The 19,052-nt window shown below is 36.5% G+C and overlaps 1 protein-coding gene across 50 annotated transcripts in view; it reads right to left on the reverse strand.

Annotated features, from left to right (window-relative positions):
• ANK2 (ankyrin 2) overlaps nucleotides 1-19,052 on the reverse strand; it is a 199,522-nt gene that overhangs the window by 12,405 nt on the left and 168,065 nt on the right. For 25 of the 50 annotated variants that reach the window (XM_039338279.1, XM_039338262.1, XM_039338276.1 and 22 more), the window contains 7 exons: nucleotides 11,863-17,757; nucleotides 10,436-10,510; nucleotides 8,016-8,147; nucleotides 6,415-6,555; nucleotides 4,165-4,441; nucleotides 2,480-2,771; nucleotides 178-270 (listed from right to left, as the gene is read on the reverse strand). In XM_039338279.1, coding sequence (XP_039194213.1) covers nucleotides 178-270; nucleotides 2,480-2,771; nucleotides 4,165-4,441; nucleotides 6,415-6,555; nucleotides 8,016-8,147; nucleotides 10,436-10,510; nucleotides 11,863-17,757 — 6,905 coding nt within the window. The remainder of the gene's footprint in view (nucleotides 1-177; nucleotides 271-2,479; nucleotides 2,772-4,164; nucleotides 4,442-6,414; nucleotides 6,556-8,015; nucleotides 8,148-10,435; nucleotides 10,511-11,862; nucleotides 17,758-19,052) is intronic. The other 25 variants (XM_039338294.1, XM_039338309.1, XM_039338305.1 and 22 more) reach the window with 5 other exon arrangements.

Genomic DNA, 19,052 nt, shown 5'->3' on the forward strand with positions numbered 1-19,052 from the left:
GAAAAAATGTTTATGTTAATCAATTGACATGCATTACCCAGGAACATGCCAAATTCATCAGTGCATTGTCAGCCAAGGGGGTGTTTCAGGAACAGGATTTTGGGAAAAGGGTGGGTTTTAGAGGTATAACCAGGGCATAATTGCCATTGGTACGTGCAATAGTTCAAACTCCTGTACCTGAATAATTACCCGGCGGCGGACGACCCTGGTAGTTACCATCTCTTCCTCATCTGAGCTGACCTCCAGCTCACCTAATTCCTCTGCTAGCTCCTAGTGGAAGCACGGAAGTATTGCTCTCATCATACTGGTACTATACATATGAATGAATAATTGGGCCCCTTTCTAATAACACAACGAACACCATACAAATGCTTGCTGGAATGAGATACACTGCAAAATATGCTATACTATTTTCTTTCTATTTTTGGGCTGAATGTAAGAAATCTTCTTTGAACATTTGATATTACAATCTGAGGAAACCTGCCTTCAACTTTCTTTTAATACCATGTACTAAAAGCAGTGCATCAACTGAATAATGCAAATATGGTTACAGCTTTTTCTTCCATACACCCATTAGACTAAACAGATAAGAGTTTCCAACAACTTGCTAATTATGAACTAGATCAGTGGTTCCCAACCTTTTCTTCACCACGGACCCCTTTTAAATACTTTTGTGGCCATAGACCATGGCCACGGACCACCAAGACTTAACTCAAGATTTAAATCATGATATTTCTTCAAGCCTTCGGGAACCCTCTGTGACAACATCACAGCCCCCCACCCGTTGAGAACCACTAGACTAGATTATATTGCAATTTTGAGTTAATTAATAATTACTATATTTGCTTCTGTTTTTTAGCCAGTAAAAATATATAATTCCTTTATACTTAGAAAACACAGTTAATTTTAATTTAAATAGTTCTGGGATATTTTTTGAAAATCCTTTTCACCTTTGCAACAGCAGTGTCTTCAGGTAAAGATCCTGGAAATAAAATTTGCTCACTACATATTTACTGTTATGATTCTTCTGCAATGGGACTTGGGACAGGTTTCTTAAACACTCATAATGATGACTAAGTTGCCATGGGAGCAACTTTCAAAGTGCCAGGTAACTGTGAAAGACTATAGGTGGAATGCATTTAGGTTACTGCTATATTGGTTAATCCAAACATCATAACTGAGTTTTTGAAGGGAAAAAAATGAATTATTTTCTACAGATGAACAAAATCCTTGAAAGAAGTGGTTTGGTGAAATACCTCTTTTTATACAGTTAAAGAAGCCATTTTTTTCCAGACTTGGGTGGCAGCATCAAAAGGTGTTCATGGGTGTATCCATGTACAGGTAATGCTCAGCTTACAACAATTGACCCCAAAATTTCTGTTGCTAAGGAAGACATTTGTTAAGTGTTTTGCCCCCATTTTATGACCTTTCTTGCCACAGTTGTTAAATGAAATCACTGCAGTTGTTAAGTTAGTTGTTAAGTGAATCTTGCTTCCCCACTGACTTCGCTTGTCAGAAGGATGCAAAAGGTGATCAGATGACCGAGGGACATTGCAACTGTCTTAAATGTGAGCCAGTTGCCAAGCAGCTGAATTTTGATCACATCACCATGGGAAGGCTGCAACGGCCATAAGTGTGAAAAACAGTGATAAGTTACTTTTTTCAGTGCCGCTGTAACTTCGAAGAGTCACTAAACAAACTGTTGTAAGTCAATTACTACGTGTATTTGTGCCTCTTCATTTCATTGTTTTCCAGTGAGTGAAATTGTTGTGCATGGTCAAGGATAACTTCTGAAGCATCCATACAAACCTGGATAAAGCTGCTTTTCCATTTAAAGAAGCTATTCCATGCATGCTCCTAAATGTTCCCAAACACTTTTTTGGAAAAAAGTGTGCAGCTCTATTATTTTCTAATTTAACTGATTTTTTTTTAATGAAAGGTTTTGACAATTCCCAATTGTCATGGGACAAAACTGCATTTTCATTCACAATCTAATTCCTAACATATTCTTTGTAGGAATTAAAGCATGAAAAGTGTGCAATTTCAATGAATTCTTATTTTGCTGCAAATGTGCACATTTGGAAAAACTTTCAAAATATTTCTTGCCTTTTTTCTTTCCATATAGTACAAAAATATTATATCTTAACCTTGCTAACTTTTTTCTTTCAAAGAATTCTTCTTACATTCATTTCATATTTTTCAGCTCAGGCGTATTCTGTTCTTATTCAGCTGACAGCATATTTTTAGTTATAATTCCTTCTCTTCAGTTCTGTGTTACTGCTTTACACATTTTTCAGTGCATTTGTCTTTCAATTTTCTTTTCCAAGAACTGTCTTTTAATCTACAGTGTCTGAACATCTGTTTCTTATTATCTGTGTGTATTGTTCCAGGTATTAAATAAGATTATATTAAAGATTTTCTTCTTCACAAATTCTTCAAAGGGCACTACTTCACGAATCATATTAGTGTTACAACTTACTTTTTCTAACAATTCTTCTTCATGTCTTTCTAATTCTTCAGGCTGTTCATCAATGGTTTCAACAATTACCAGGCTGTTTTTCCTTGGATGTGTATCTTCTTGCTGAAAGTGATGGTCTTCAGGTTCTTCCACAATGGGGGAATCAGTTTGATCACTAGATGCTGAAGTATGAAATGGTGGCCTTTCAAGGTCTTCACATCCTGTGGTGGAATCCCCAGACTTGTCACTGGCAATGCTGGCTGTTTTCACACTTTGGGGCACTTGTGTCAAATCTGCTCCAGAAGTTGTGATACTGTTAATAAAGATTGGAGGAAACAGATGATTAGTTCTTCTAGCCTGTCTCTGAGGAATAAGATTTATTATAAAGCCACTTGGCTTGGTTTTGAAAAGTGGCAAGTAACATTCTGAAATGAATAAATCAGGATACAGTTGAGTGAGAATACAAAAGAGAATTCAATACTGATTGTCATGATTACAAATCTAAAATTGTACAAGTTCTATTTCTTTGGAAATATACTGCTCACAAAAATAAAGGGAAAACAAACGTATAGGATCCTATACGTTTGTGTTCCCTTTGTTTTTTTGAGCAGTATATATTAGAACTTATTTTTAAGTAAACTGGGAATCATCAGACAAGAAAATGGCATCTAAAAATATTTTGTATAGACAGTTGTGTTAAACTAAACCAGTTTAGCTTTCCAGTACTCCCTTATGATTTATTTTGATTACAAATGGTGGGACTTTCTGATAGAAAAGAGTCCCTCAATTTCCTCCCTCTTTAAAAAAAAATATTTGGCCTTCCTGAATTCTTGCCAGCAATTTCACTGCCTCCATTCAGTTTATTTTATTGTCACCACAGGATAACAGCAGAAAGAATGGAATAGAATTAATGGTTTTCTTTCCAGTTTGTCATGTGTGTCATAATAATTGTCTCTTTGTGATTATTTAATTCAGACTAATATTACATAAGTGCTCTTATTCTAACTCAGTGGTCCTCAACCTGTAGTCCGTGGAACCTGGGGGGGGGGACTTCATCACAAGGTGTCCATGAAGGCTTGAAGAAATATTATGATTTAAATCTTGAGTTAAGTCTTGGAGGTCTGTGGCCACAAAAGGTATTTAAAGGGGGTCTGTGTGAAGAAAAGGTTGAGAACCAGTTTATTTCCAGAAATAGGGATAGGTAAGCTCAAGGATTACCCACTTTGGAAATCTTTGGCCTCTTACTGATTGACATTCCTCTCATGGAAGTAATGTCTGTTCCTCAATGAAAATTTCACCCAGTAATTCAGTATCTAGAGAACCTTGGCTGATCTTACCATAAGCTGAGCTTCATTAAAAAACCAAACCAAACCATTCTCTAACCGAGTCAATATTTTGCCATACTAAAAACATGCTCAGAAGCATGACAAATCTATAGAAACAATAATGAAATCTTATTGTAGATAATTCAATGATTTATTTTTATTTAAATTAATAAGTCCAAGAATATTTTAAAATGATATGTTGGTCATATATTTGCTTTACCGTAAAATTTTAGAAATTTAGTTCATTGATTTTTTTCTTGACAAAATTGAAGAATTTCTAGTCTTGCAAAATTTGTATTTGTTCCTTGCTTATGAAACATGATTTCTACGCAATAAATATTCCCTGTTGCTATATATGTCACCCTACTGTAGAATTCTTACACATATTCCTGTGTAGTAGGTAAATCTTCTGTCAGTTCATGAGGCTTCCCTGAGAATTCAGCTTTCACATGATCTTTCTGTATTTGGTGCAGTAGTTCTACCATAGATACTTCTGCCTCAGCCTTAGATGTGCCTTCATGCAAGAGTGAACAACTGAGAGAAAGGTCTTCTTCTGAAACAAGGGGGGGATGATCTGATGGCTCACTGTCTTTAGAAAAGGAATATTCTTCTTTTTTATCTTTTGTGCTGCATAGATCTTCATGAAGTGCAGAGAATCCTGAAGGCAAAGTAAAACAACAATAATTTAATCTTTATAAATGAAGTAGCTGCTATCTAGATGCAGATTTGTAGTGATGTGATCTGCAGCAAAGGTTTCATGCTAAAAGACCATATAACAAGCAACTAAGCAGTTTCAAAATATAAATTAAAAGTTTGTTATATTTAACATAAATAACCATGCCATGTGTTTAAATATAAGAACTTATTTGTGATTTCTACGAAACCTATCTAGAAAACTCCATATAGTCAAACTTTCAATAAAGGAAGATATTTGTAGTTTAAGATTGGAGTGAGGGGTCCTTAGTGCTAAGCTTGATTTCTTTCAGATGTTTCATTACGCAAACTAAGTAACACCATCAGTACTAGTAAAGAGTGGGGTTTGCTCTCAATTTATATTCTAGTGGCTTGCCCTGTCACTGTTGGTGGGAGTGGTCTTGGAGTTCTTTGGCTGGGTTGTTTATTGTTAGCTTGTTTGAAAGTTGCTTGACTGGGATATTGTTTACTTCTTGACTGTTGGGCTGATGTTAACCTTGGGAGTTAATCTGTGCTCATCTGGGTGCTGATTGCTGGTGTGGGAGAGTGTTTTGGTCTTTTTGTTCCCTTTTTAGCTTGTTTATTGTCTCTTTCACAAATATGTAGACATTGTTTCCATCTATAAGGCTATTGATGGCTAATTTTTCAGAATGCCAGGCTTTTAGAAATTCCCTAGTGTTTTTGGACTTCGTTTGGTCTAAGGTCTAGGATGGTCAGAGTTTCCCAACTGAAACTATAATTAAGTTTGTACATATGTTGTAAAATTAAAGAGTTTTTAATCATGTCTTCTAACTGCTAGTTGGTATTCATGGATGCGTTCTGGCAGTCTTCTTCCTGTTTGTGCTATCTAGTGGCTGTTATAGTCATTACACTATATGTTGTAGATCAGAGTTCCCCAACCTTTCGGGATTGGTGGCCCGAAGCATGAGAAGGGAGAAAGAAGGGATGGTTTTGTGGGGGAGTGAATGCATACATGCACATGTGTGCATGCATGAACACCCATTGCTCGCATGAGTGGGGCCGTAAGCACTCGCATGAGTGGGGCTGCAAACGCCTGCAACACTCATGGCGACGCTCGTGTGAGAGGGGCTGTGTGCACATGCACACATCAGCCACCACTCACATGGCCTGGTGGCCAATGGGGCACAGTCCAGTAGTGGGCTGTGGCCCATAGGTTGGGGACCTGTTGTAGATGACTCCTATTTTTTCATCTTGGGGATATGGGTTTTTGGTTTACTTAGGATGTTTTGGAAGGCTTTAGTTGGCTTGTGTCCTACACTGATTTCATATGGTTTTAGTAGTCTGTTAATGGTTTCTGAGATGTTCTTGATGTATGGCACTGTTATGCTTTTTACAACTTGTATTGTTTGTGCTATATTGGTTTGAATGGTCAGACACTTTTTCTTAAAGTTGAATGGATACTCATTTTATTAGAAGACATTGTATAGATGGCTTTATTTCCTTTTTCTGCTGTTCAGATTGCTGCAATGAGTTTGTCCTTGTCTAAATAAAGTTCTTACTCAGCTTCTCTTGTGGGAGGTTGGATTATATTGCTTTGGTAGTGGAGCACATATGGGTATGGGGTTTTTCAGTACACTTGTGTTTCTAGTTTGCCATTATGGTTTCTGGTGATCAGAGTGTCCAGGAAGGATAGTGAGTTGTTTTTGTCTTCTTCTCTGCTAAACTGGATTCTTTTGAAGATATTGAAGATAATCTACTATTGATCTCTCTATATTCAGTGATATAATATAGGATGACTCACTTCTGATTATCACTACTACAGTGTTGGAAAGCACTATATTTATTACTATATGAACTGATAGGAATGCACTCTATAGTATAGAATCACTGGTAGTTATCTCAGTGATAGCTGATGGGTATTATTTTATAACCATCAGTTATTTAATAGTAACCATGCCTGTGTAAGCATATTCTCACCTTCACTGTGATCCAGTACCATTGTCTGTTCAATTTCTGCATAGGTGTGGCCATGATCTCGGGACATTTCCATGCTACTTTCCATTAGATGAACAATATCCATTCGATTAATTTTTTTAAGACACTCTGTGAGACCTGAATCTGTGTTATGGAAGAGACAGCATTTATTTTTAACAATCTGTACATATGAAGAATGTCATCTACTCAGTTTTGGGATAACTGCTGTGAAGTCAACCAATAGGAGGGTAGAGTGTAAGACTGTGTCTCTAATCACTTGAAAAACAGTGGTTATTTATTTTTCTTTCTTTTTGATCTCTCTAGTTGTCCTGATACTCACACTTATATATGATTGATTATATTCCTGGGGAGGGATATGAATTGCCTCCTGAAATAGCTTTAAAAACAATCTTCCAAGTAACAATTGCCCACTATTCAGATATATGAAAAGGGTGACCATGTGGTAGCTTTGTACAAGTTATCTACAGTTCTGTGAAAAGCAGCCCCAAAGTTGCACTATTAGTGGGATATCTCTTCATTCCAATAGTAAGTACTTAACTAGCAGTCTATAGCAATACAGGTAGCCCTTGCTTAGTGACTGCCTTGTTTAGCAGTTATGATGGTGATAAAAAATGTTTACAATCTTTTCAGATCTGTAAAGGAAAACTGAAGTGACATCATAAGCATAGTCACAATTTCACTTAGCAACCTCTTCAGTTAATGATAGAATTGCCACCCCCAATTGTGGGCACTAAATGTAGATTACTTGAACATAATAACAGAAAGATAGTAATTATCTTGGTTGCTTAAATGAAATTATTTCTTGGGGTAAAATAGCTAATAACAGTACTAGTACTGTTTATGTTTTATTTATAAGCTGCCCTGCATCACGAATGTGAGATGGGTAGCTACAGTATATAAATTAGCTAAATACATTATAAATTAAAAAGGAAGAAGATGGATAATTTTATGAAAGAGTTCTATCCTCTATATATTATCTACCTCTGAGAAAAAAATACTGGAGGAGTGCTATTAATGTTTGGCAACCATATTAGCAAGGAAAGACATGTCTATTCATAGAGTTGTCTCATTCTTTTGAGTATGTACAAATACAGGATGTCCTGGAGAATACACAGGATTTACCTGGAAATTATGCAGATACAGTTGCTCTGAAAGTGACAATTGCACAGGAAAGTAAATTTACTCTTCTCTATTTGAATCATTGTTTAGTTTAAAACCATACTACCTTCAAGTTATTACATGTCCTCCAAGAAAAGCATATAAACAGAACATGAGCATGTATATATCATTGGGATATAAACAGTTCTATATCATTGAAGACATAGAAAAAAGAAACATTAGAAGTCCTTTTCATCAGTGCTGTAGACTGGTCTCAACTGTGTAGCTACGTTTACAGACAGGAGATTAGATCACAGAGAATTATCATCTATAGAAGTCCATATATAGTATAGGTGTCCTTATATGTATGTAAGATCTTTATATTGTTTTGGTTTTGTATGACACTTGCATTCTCTTATGTACATTGCACTTGGCTGTCAGAAAGGAAAAGGTGTGAGGGATGGTAACTGCTAAAACAAATATACCAGTGGCATGTTTTTCATCTCTTTCCAGCCAATATTTCAGTAATGCATGACTCTGATCCTGAAGGGAATTAGGATTCTCAATTCGAATTTGATGAATTTGTTCTTCAGTGAAATCCAGTTCTCTTGCTAGCTCTGTAAGCACAAAGTATTCAAATAATTTTGACCAGTTGCAATTCTTTATAAATATCACTTATTGTTACTATTAGATTATAATTCTATATTTACCTTAGAATAAACCCTAATATACCGTGTTCCCCTGAAAATAAACCCTAGCTTGATTTTGGGGGGTGAGCCTAATATAAGCCCCACCCCAAAAATAAGCCCTAGTTTTGGGGTGAGGCACACGCTTAAAAATCAAGCTACAGCGGGGGTAGGCATGTGGATCTGCCCCATGCGTCCCGCACCCACTTACCTTGCAGCCAGGCTTCTCCTCGCCAGCTCACTTTTTCTGCAGTGGCTTCTGCAGCCAGGCCTGCATTTTATAGTCACAGGCCTTTCTGGAAGGCCTGTGCAGCCAAGAACCGAACTATGGATTCAATCCATAGGTCAGTTCTGCAAGACCTTTGCAGCCGAAGACCAAGCTACGGATTGAATCCATAGCTCGGTATGTGGCTGCATAGGCCTTCCAGAAAAGCCTGACTGCAAAATGCAGACCAGAATGCAGTGCAGAATGAAGCTGCTCCTTCGCCCCCAAAAGAAGTGGACCGGCTAGGCGGGGCTGTTGGTGCTGGGGATGAGTAAGATATCCCCTGAAAATAAGACCTGGTGCCTCTTTTGGAGGCAAAATAATAATAAGACCCGGTCTTATTTTCAGGGAAACATGGTATATAGATTATATATTCAGGTACACAGGTAGTTCTGATAATATTTAACAGCTCTGTCAAAATTGTAGACAATATTTTTCTTTACTGTACATACATATGGAACATTGTTAAGATTATACTTGAACTATAACTTTTACAGTTGCAGTCAGTTATAATCACTACACTGCATTTGCTATTACCATAATGTTTATTTAATTGAAGAATTCTCAGCGCCAGGATCAGGAGGCACACTCTTTCCACCCCTCTTTTTCATTCTCCTGGGCTCCCATTCTACAGTCATCAAATTTTGTGAGCAAATTGCTAATTATATGGGTGTGAAATTCAAGAGGTGCATTGAGACTTCAATAAGTTTAACGCATCTACTTTTAATGTATTTTTAAAATATCTTCAGCATTTTAAATCTAGATAAATTGCACAACAATTTTCTTCTGGGAATATCACTGCATTATCTCCATGCTCCCTGTAAAAATGATAAAAACAATAGAGTACAAAGTTGTAAAAAAGTTGCTATCTCTTATTCTTGGACTTTTATGAATTCTGCTTTCTTATGGGACTAGTATTCTATTGTTTTTATGGAAAACTTACACATGTGTTCAAACTTCATTTGAGTAATTTTTAAAAATACAACCCAGTTTCTATTAACATTAATTCAAAGCAACAATAATGCATCTGCATTACTCCTTAAGTATATAGATCATCTGGTCTTCTATCAGCAAAACAGATCATTCACATTTAGTACATCTCAAGAAGAAAGATTTGTTATTAGAATTGTTATCTTCTCTGTGCCTTTTCATTTTATTCTAACAATAAAAATATAGATTATATTTATGCTGAATTACAGTAGCCCAATTTTGCACTGCATTACGGTAGCCCAATTTTGTGAAGTGGTGTTTGTGTGAGAAATCAGAAAATGCTATTTTTCCCTCATTTTTTTGTTTGTTTATCAAATTTTTAAAACTATCCACATTCCTCACACAAGGATGATGAGGGACCTGTTAGCCTGATCTTGGCAATGGCTTTTGGGGAATTACTAAATATTAAGCTTTTCCAGAAAGTTGTTAGGAAATGATACATTTTGTTATTTAGATTTTCATTTATTTATTTAAAAATACTAACTGATGTTCTCAGGTGTTTTTAAATGAACACATGGTGATTTTTAATTTACTATGGGCATTTTATAGTATTTTGGCATTTTGTGAACCACTGTGAGTCAGCAAAGATTGGTAGTAATAATAACAGTGCATATTTATTTTAGTACATATTTATTTTAGAACCCAGTCTTATAACCATGTATGCATATCATATTTATATAGCGAGAAAGCATAAGTAGATATACCAATTAAATCTGCACCATGCTAATAGCATTAAATCTTCAGCACATTTTACTGAAGAGACGAGTTAAAATCAAGGGAGGGACTAGATTGCTATTAGCCTTCTTGAATTATAACTGTTCAGTCAGCATGTTCAATGATTCTGGAAGTTGTACTCAAAAAAAGTAGAAAGTACCGGGTGGTATGGAATAAGCAAACATGTGAAAACTTGTTTCTGGCAAGAACACAAATTAACAACTGTGATCTCTCCTAGATTATACTTTACCTGTCCAGCTGAATCCAAGATGATCAGCAATATGTGCTAGTCTTTCTTCTATTCTTTCCTGATCATCTTGTGGTTCTAAAATAAGATTAATAGGACAGCTGTTTATTTGTAGGAAAATATTTTTTAAAAATAAAAGGAGTCTCCATAAAATAGGCCAGTGTTTTTAGAACAGTGGCTGTTTTAAATTAATTAAAAGCTTCAATATATGACTAGATTTAAAATATTCTATTCTTCAGCATTCATTAAGAATTTCTTTCAAAGATATGCATTAATATGTTATTGGAAACACTGTCCTAATTTATGTAAGTTCCCATCTATTTTAAACAAAAAAAAACAAAAAAAAAACAAAGGGACATTAAATATTTTGCTGGGACAGAGATTTAATTTTTCCATGCTACTTTGGTCATTAACAAATTAAATGCATATTTGTGGTCTCTAGAATCAGGCTCTGTGTCTTCTTCTCAAACACTGAACTACATTTTAAGCCACATAACTGCAAACAGTTAAAACCAATTATGAATTATTATGTCAGGATGATATATTAAATCATATATTTATTTCAACATTTCATCTTTTTTCCCCTCAATTTTTTTGCTTCTTCACAAAAGTAGGCATGGAAAAGCAAGCACAAACTTGTTTGGAGAAAATATGCATAAAAGCAGCAGGAAAAATAGATGTATCCAAAAGCCAAGGCAATATCAGCAGAGTTTGAGTTTTTGTTTTCCCATAGATACATTTTAGATCTTCAAAAAATCTATTAGGAAATATATTCAGAATCCCACTACCATTTTTCCTTAGTACTCTACAGTACTACTGTAGGAATGGATTCTTAAGAAAAAAATATACATGAACGTTCCTCTCTAAATTTTAGAGGACTGAATCCATATATTCAGTATTTGAAAATAGCCTTCAGTTAATTATGGAAGCAAAGTTTGATATGTTTCTAGATTCTGATAACTTTGATAAATGGATCTACATATCCAGAATTATAGTAATCTTACCTGTCTTTTTCTGTGTCAAAAATATTTCATTAAAAAGATTCAAGCAGAGTGATGAAAAATCAAAAACTAAAACTTGCATTGGTCAGCTGTACTACAAGTGAGATAATGTTATAAGTTTATTAGTGTTAAAACAACATTAGACAAGTGTGTGTTTTTCACACAAGAAAGCTTATTTTGTTATATTTATGCTTTCCATGAACATTTGCATTGTGCAATCTTGAGATTGTTTCAGAGACAGTAAAATACATAAAAACACAAAACAAATGGAGCTCACACAAAGCACATTAATAAATATAGGAAACTTTTAAAAACAACACACAAACCATACACCAAAGGCAGGGCAAGAAGTATAAGAGAAGAAACAACAAGCAAAACCTTGTGATTTATGACATGCGTAGCAAAGGGAACCCGGTGGCTGGCAAATACCTTCAACATGATCAGGGACATTTTCATCAGGAATACGTTCAATCAGAGTCTCAATAGACTCATCCCAAATGGGCCTGGTGTCAAAGATGTCCTCGGCAAGTGACTGCTGGGTTTCAATGGATGGCACATTTTCAATAACTGAAACTTCTAGGGCACTACTACTTTCATCATCTGAAACTAATTCTTGTTCTCTCTCTGATTGTGTAAGTCTATCGACTAACTTGGAAGCTTCATCGCTAATCTCCTCAAAGAATTCTATAGAGTTTTTGTAAAGGTCAAAAAAATGTTCCTTACTTTCTTTTGAGGGACTAACAGCATTTCGGGAAGCTGAGGCACTTCTGCTCTTAACAGGTAATCGTGAAGAACATATCTTTGGTCGGGCAGTCATCAACTCATCTGATTCTAGTTCAAGCTTCATCTCACCCACCCTGTCTCTGGTCTCTGCTTCTGCCTCAGTGTAACTTCTAGCTTTGACCGAAAGCTTAGCTTTTGAGTCTATGGAGGCACTGGCATCAGATTCAGATTTGCTCCTAATGTCTTGTTTCATAGGTACTTTGCAGGTTACATCAGGAACTGTAGATGATTCTGACTGCCAGGCAAGTGTTTCTGTCTCTGATGATTCTTGCTCACCTCTTTGAAAAATTGCCTTAATTGGAATTTTAGATTTTGGTTTGGAAGCATCATCCTGTGGTTCTTCCAGGTTGTCTGTGAAGTCAACTGAAGGAAGGCTCTCAGCTTCTGACTTATCTGATGATGGAAATGTAGCTGGAGTAGTCCTAATGGGGATTTTGGATTTGCTTTCAATAGAAGGCACAGTCTCCATGGCAGCTGTAGGGATTTCAATCACAGATTTCTGCTCCTCTGGGGAGGAATCTGGGGAATCATCTTCTTTTTCAACACAAACAGACCTAGTGATTGTGGAAAAATTTAAGTGTACATCAATCACTGTCTGCTCAGGAGAGCTAGGATAAGGCATCTGGGAGCTATCAAATGTATCACTAGAGGGGAGGTCATGATCAGAAGCTGTTGTTTCTTTCTCTGATGATTTTGAAGAGGCTGAAATACCCATTTTAATAGGAATTCTAGATTTAACATCTTCTTTTGTACTATATAAAGCAGTGGCCTCATCCCCTGATACAGATATAAGGGAACTTTTCATAGCTGTTTCTGTTTTATTAAATTCTGAAGATGCAGTGGAAATCAAAGATTGTTCTTCAGGGAAGCATTCTAGGCCTTCGGCTTCTCTCATTTCTTCAGATAATGACACTTCTTCCTGAGATGTCTCTCCCATCTGGAAAAAGTCTAAGCTTTCATCAGAATAATTCCTTTTAGTCATATCAATGGCACCACTCCTTGTCATTTCAAATAATTTTCCTTCCTGGAAAAGAAAGGGATTTGGTTCACTGGAAGGAGTCCCATCTTCAGTAGGTGTTCTGGCTGGTGTTGTATCAGGTGTGGTGCCTTGTGATCTCCTGTCTACCATTAAGCCAAATATTTTTTGTTCTTCCTCCTTCACCCTAGCCTCAAAAGCATCATCATCTTCACGAATTTGACTCCACTTGTCAGAATCCACATCTGTCCTAGTTATAATTACTTGGCTAATTATTTTTTCAGCTTCATCCCTGATACCTTGTAGAGCAGTTTCATCTAGTGATGTAGAGGCTGATGCTGAAGATTCCGAAGCTGATCTTTTCTGAAAACTGTCCATTTCCTTGGATGCTATCTCCATACAGACACTTTCTGGGACCTGAACTTCAGAACCTTCTGATAGTGTTCTATAAAGAGAATTCATTCTTGTATCTTCAGCCATTTTATTTTTTTCTTTATCAGAATAATCTTCCTCAGGTGACTGATCTATTCTTGTTTTTAAATCAATTTCTGGACTAATTTCATCATTAGTAAAAAAATGTTGTGAAGGGACATTTTCATAAGGGCTTGTTATAGGCAAAGCACTACTTTTGCCAAATTCTTCTATATCACTTTCATACATACTTTTTGGGGTTGTTGGAGGTGAGTATTTTATGGCATGCTCTATGCTAGAAAAAGCCCTGTCTGTCATCTCTAACCTGTGATCTGTTCCAGCCAAAGGAGAGTGGTCAGGCGAAACATTAGTAGCCAATACATTATTTTGTGAAACACAGCAATGAGAAGTCCCAGGTATACAGGAGCCCTCTGAAGTTCCTCCCATAGTAATTAAGTCATTTGGTAGCACCCCTTCAGATACTACATTATCTTTTAAAGAATCATCCTGCTGGTATGATGCCACTGAAGTTTCATATAACTCAATTATTTTTTGAGCATCATCATCAGCAGAATGGTAGAAAGATTCCTCAGGTGGCATCATAGGGCCATTAGGGCTAACTGTGTCACTCTCATCTGTATTATAACACTTTGATTCGCTAGCCTGTGCTATGATGCTGGCATCAGAAGCAAGTGAAGTATCACACGACATTTTGGTTTCCTCAGTTGGTTTATCAGATTCTGTATTATCCTCCTCAGTACTAAATGCTTGCTGCTTAGACTCAATAGGCTGAAATCCTGTCTCTTCAGGACTGGAACTGGAATCCATGATGGAAAGATGAGATGAAGAAGGTTGCAGTCTCATTGTAGGTTCCATTAACAGCCCAGAATCAGCTTCTTTTTTCAGCTTTGTTAATTCTGGCTCACTTTCTGAGGACGAAGAGCTCTTTCTAGATACAACTCCAGAAGTCACTACTGTAGATAAAGTATTATCTTCTAGAGTTGTTGAAGATAACCTTTTAGTTTCAGAAGCATCTTCCAAATCAGAAACTGAAATAATATCATCTTGTTTGAAATCCTTTCTATAATCCCTCTTCTGTTTTGCTTCCTGTTCCAGCTCATCAAACATCTTAATTTTGGCCACCATTTTAAACATCTCCTCTTCTGGAGTGAATCTTTTCTTTGGTTCATCTTCTGAATCATCTTCTGGCTCTTCATTAACCTCAGGAATTACTGCAGACTTGGGTATATTTGCAAGAATCTGTGATTCAGCTATTTTGGGTGTGATTTCATAACTAATTTCTTCAGAGCTAGGAGTCTCAGGTGAAAGAGGACTTTTTCCTGAGCTCTCCAAAAGAGATGTTTGTTCTAAACTGTCATCTTCGGCGCTTCCATCAGGATCACGTAAGAGTCTAGACCGTACAGGGGCTAGTTCTGGGAAGTTTTCAGCTTTAGCAGGGGTAGCCTGAATTGGACCAGGACCTGGAAGGAAACCAGGTTTTGATTTCTGTTCTACAGGACTACTTTCCAGAGAATCACGACAGGGAGATTCTTTGGTTGGACTAGGCTCAAGTGAATCAGGTGTTTTACGTGAAGAATTATCTTCCAACACTGGGCTTGCTTCCAATGAATCTTTATGACTTATAGCTATGGATTCATCTGCAGCAGGACTAAGACCTTCTCCCTCATGGCTAGGAAATGAAAGCTCTAGTCCTCTGCTAATGGTATATGGCTCAAAGGATGTATCCTCATCTTTTTCAATAAAAGAATCATTTTGTTCATCTAATTTAGTAAAATGTCTTTGATCTGGCAGCACTGATGACTTATCATGGAGAGCATCTTTATCAATCAGAGTTGAACTAAAATCTAGGCCTTTGGAATGTTCTTCTGACATATGATGGGTATGGGATTCTGTGGTTTCTGTCATATCTTTTAGGTCTTTGTCACAAACAGTAATTTCCTTTTCTGTTGGAGAAAGCCCCCTTGGTGAATGTGTTTCTGATGTCCTCTGCACTGCACTGGCTAATATAGTTTCTTCCATCTGGTCAGCAGCTTCTGTTTTCTTTGATGAAAGGCTTTCGGGGCTTGTTTCTGGAGTTTCTGCCAAGCCCTCATGCTTATAACTTTCCTCAGAACTGTTCTGGGGAGTTCCATCAAGCAGGCTACCAATTGGAGAATCTGCTATGCCTTCATGTTTAAGACTTTCTGAGCTGCCATCCAAAGCACCACTTTGCAAGGAGAGTGTGGGCAAATACCCATCTTTCATATATTCTGATGGAAATGTAATATTGAATGGACTGGTTAGAACTTGATCTAAGTGAAGCTCACCTTCCTCTGTAATTGAAATATGCCGCAACTGTTGGTATTTATCATTGTCTTCCAGCTCTTCTTTTATGACATCAGAAAAATCAGTTGATGTCTTTCTGTCCGGACTAATCTGAAGCTCAGTATCCCCTTGGTCATCAAATATCAGGGCTACATCTTTGGATTTTTCTTCAACAATGACAGGAGGTTCTTTTTTGCTGTCACTCTGTGATTTTGTGATTAAATCTTTCTTCAAGGTTATACGAGGTATACTCTGTGTGATTTTTTTAGATTGCAAACCTACCTCTGTCTGAGGTTCCTGGTTCTTTTTGCTTTTAGGACTGTCTTTTTGATGTGTGTCTCTAGAGGTTGACGTTAGCTTCTTTTCACTTTCTGCTTGAGTAGCTCCTTTTTTAGTTGTCACTTTGTCTGAATCCTGTTGTTTCTGCTTTATAGACTTATGCTCAAAAAGTCCAGCTTTATGCTTTGATGGGTCTTGACCTGACTGGAAAGCTTTCATTAGTTCACGAACAGACATAGTCTCTTCAATTCTTTCTGTTTTGGGAGATGGTGACACAGAAGACTTCTTACATGTAGGAGAAATAGGAGGCTTTTTAGCTGTGGGAGAAACTGATGGCTTTTTAACTGTGGGAGAAACTGGTGGCTTCCTTGATGTGGGAGAAAGAGCTGGCTTTTTTGTGGTAGGAGAAACAGCTGGCTTCTTAGTAGAAGGAGATGACAGTTTAGAAGAAGAGGAAGAAGCAGCAGAAGTCTTTGGAGAAGGTGGAATCTTTGTGGCTGATGGAGAAGCTGAAGTCTTTGTGGAAGAGAGAGAACCTGGAGGTTTTGTTTTACAAATAATCTTTTTAGTTTGCGATGGCTTTGTAACAGGCTTCTCGGATCCCTCTTTTCCTTGGAGTCGAACTGGCAACTTTGAACGTCCTTTCTGTTCATCTTCTACTCGCTTCTGAAGAGCTTTCACTTTATCTTTAATTGACCCAATAGGGGTTTCTTCTATAACTGGAGACACAGCAGTATCTTTCACAAGCTCTGCAGTAGATAATAGTTGCTCTTCATCTAAAGATTCCTCTGAACTGAATTTGTTTAGCCCTAAAGACTTATCCTTTCCTTGGGTTTCTTCAACCTTTAGATTTAATTTATCTTTTAATTTCTTTCTAACAGGTTTTTTAATTTCCAAGGTAGGTTTGCATTGATCTTGCATCTTTTTGTCTTTTTTGTCTGCTTCAGAACCCCTGCTTACAACAACAGCTTCAAATCTTTCTTCTACTATGTCTTCTCGAAATGTCTGCGGCTGCATTTCATTCAAAGACACATAAAGGTTTAGATCCTCACTGAGATAATCAACCATTCCTGTCATATCTTTTGTTTCTTTCTTTGATTTTTCTTTGCCTATTCTATTTTCTACACAAATAGGCTCACAAACTTCCAAAGGAACATTTTGCTTGGCCTCTTCAATTTCTTCATCACTTAAAAGAACCCAATCTCCTTCCACCAACTTTTTTCCAGAAGCAGATCTCTGCAAAGCTGGCTTTTCTTTGGGGCAGCTCCCACTTCTTAGAATTTCATTCACTTTTTCCAAGTCTTCTTTAACTCTTTCCACAATTTCAAATGGTTCTCCAGGCTCTTCATCAGCAGCTTTTGTAAGGTCTTTTACTTTAACAGAATCTGTTTTTTCAGAAGAATCTGTTGTCAAAATTACAGTCATTTTTATCAAATCTTGTTTCATCTCAGAGACTTCAGACAGCAAATCTGGACTTGCTAGGACAGGAACATCATTGACAAGATGGCTTTTCAGGACAGATGTTTCTGTAGATTCTGTTTCGTCATCATCTTTGATGGAAATAGGGGAAAACATTGGAAATAAATGGAAATCAAAAATAGAGATTGTCAAATGTAATCAGGATTGAAATGACTGTTTTTGATTGCAGCAGTAGGAGGATCAACAAAATGATCTGGGAATGGTGGGTCCACAAATCTGATGGTGGAAAAAAAAAAGCAAAGCAAAGCTAATAGGGAAAACTGAAAAGGAAAGTAAGCAGGAAATAACTTGCTTAGTTTTTGCAGTCCAACACATCCATACACACAAACACCAAAGCTTTATAAACCAAGACACCATAAAAACAAATTCAGGAAAGGAAAAGAAAGTGTGGAATTTACACAAAAATAGATATCTCAAGATTGTTCATATGTTACAGATCAATGTTCAAATAAAAATAGAACAAAAGAAGGATTGTAATTGGTTGAAAATTGATGTCCTCAAAGAGAAAGCCAGTGGTAGCAAACTTCAGAACCATAATTAGTTATTACATAAACATTATTCAATAATCAAAGTAAAAATATCTATATTTACATTTAATTCTACAATACTTTACAATAAATGAAATACACTGATATCTGAGGTAGCTGCAAACCGGCATTTCATCTAAGGGGAATCTTACATCCAAATAATGGCACAGACACAACACTTATTTCAGGAGGCATGGTCCTACTTTGGAACATCCTCATATTGAAATAAATAAATAAATAAGATGGAAAAATAAGGGGAGGGGGTAATTAAAATGCCACCACCACAGAATAGAGAATTCAAATGTTCAAGGAGAAAATGTAACGGATGGCAACCAGAAACATTCATACATAGACAGACACAAACATACACACGATACATACATACATACATATATATATATGTAAGCCAAGTTATTTCCATGCAAAGCAAAGCTGTTGCATACATTGCAGGGTAACTATTCTTACATTAAAATAAGCCCAATAAAACTTAAAGATTAAAAATTAAAATGAAATTAAATCATGTGGAAAATACTGTGGTGAAGTTTGACTTTCCAGTATACTTCATATCTGATTTGGAAAAACCATTGGATATGACAAGAATAAAAATAAAAATTTTTGCAGTAAGGCTCCCTTTAGAGACATCAAGGACTTTATAGCTATTTGTAATTTAGTTTGTCAGTCTGTCTTTTTCTATGATCAGCCAGGTGTGGCTGTGAGCTCTGGATATTAGTGATGTGCCTAATGCTATTTGTATATACTCATCTTGTTCCTCTTTCTCTCTTTTCTGGGTTGCCATGAATCTTCTGTGGCATTGGAGAGTTCATTATAATTGCTATTGA

Source organism: Crotalus tigris, unplaced genomic scaffold (assembly GCF_016545835.1).
Source record: "Crotalus tigris isolate CLP2741 ecotype Arizona unplaced genomic scaffold, ASM1654583v1 scf7180000017695.2238764, whole genome shotgun sequence".
NCBI lineage: Eukaryota > Metazoa > Chordata > Lepidosauria > Squamata > Viperidae > Crotalus > Crotalus tigris.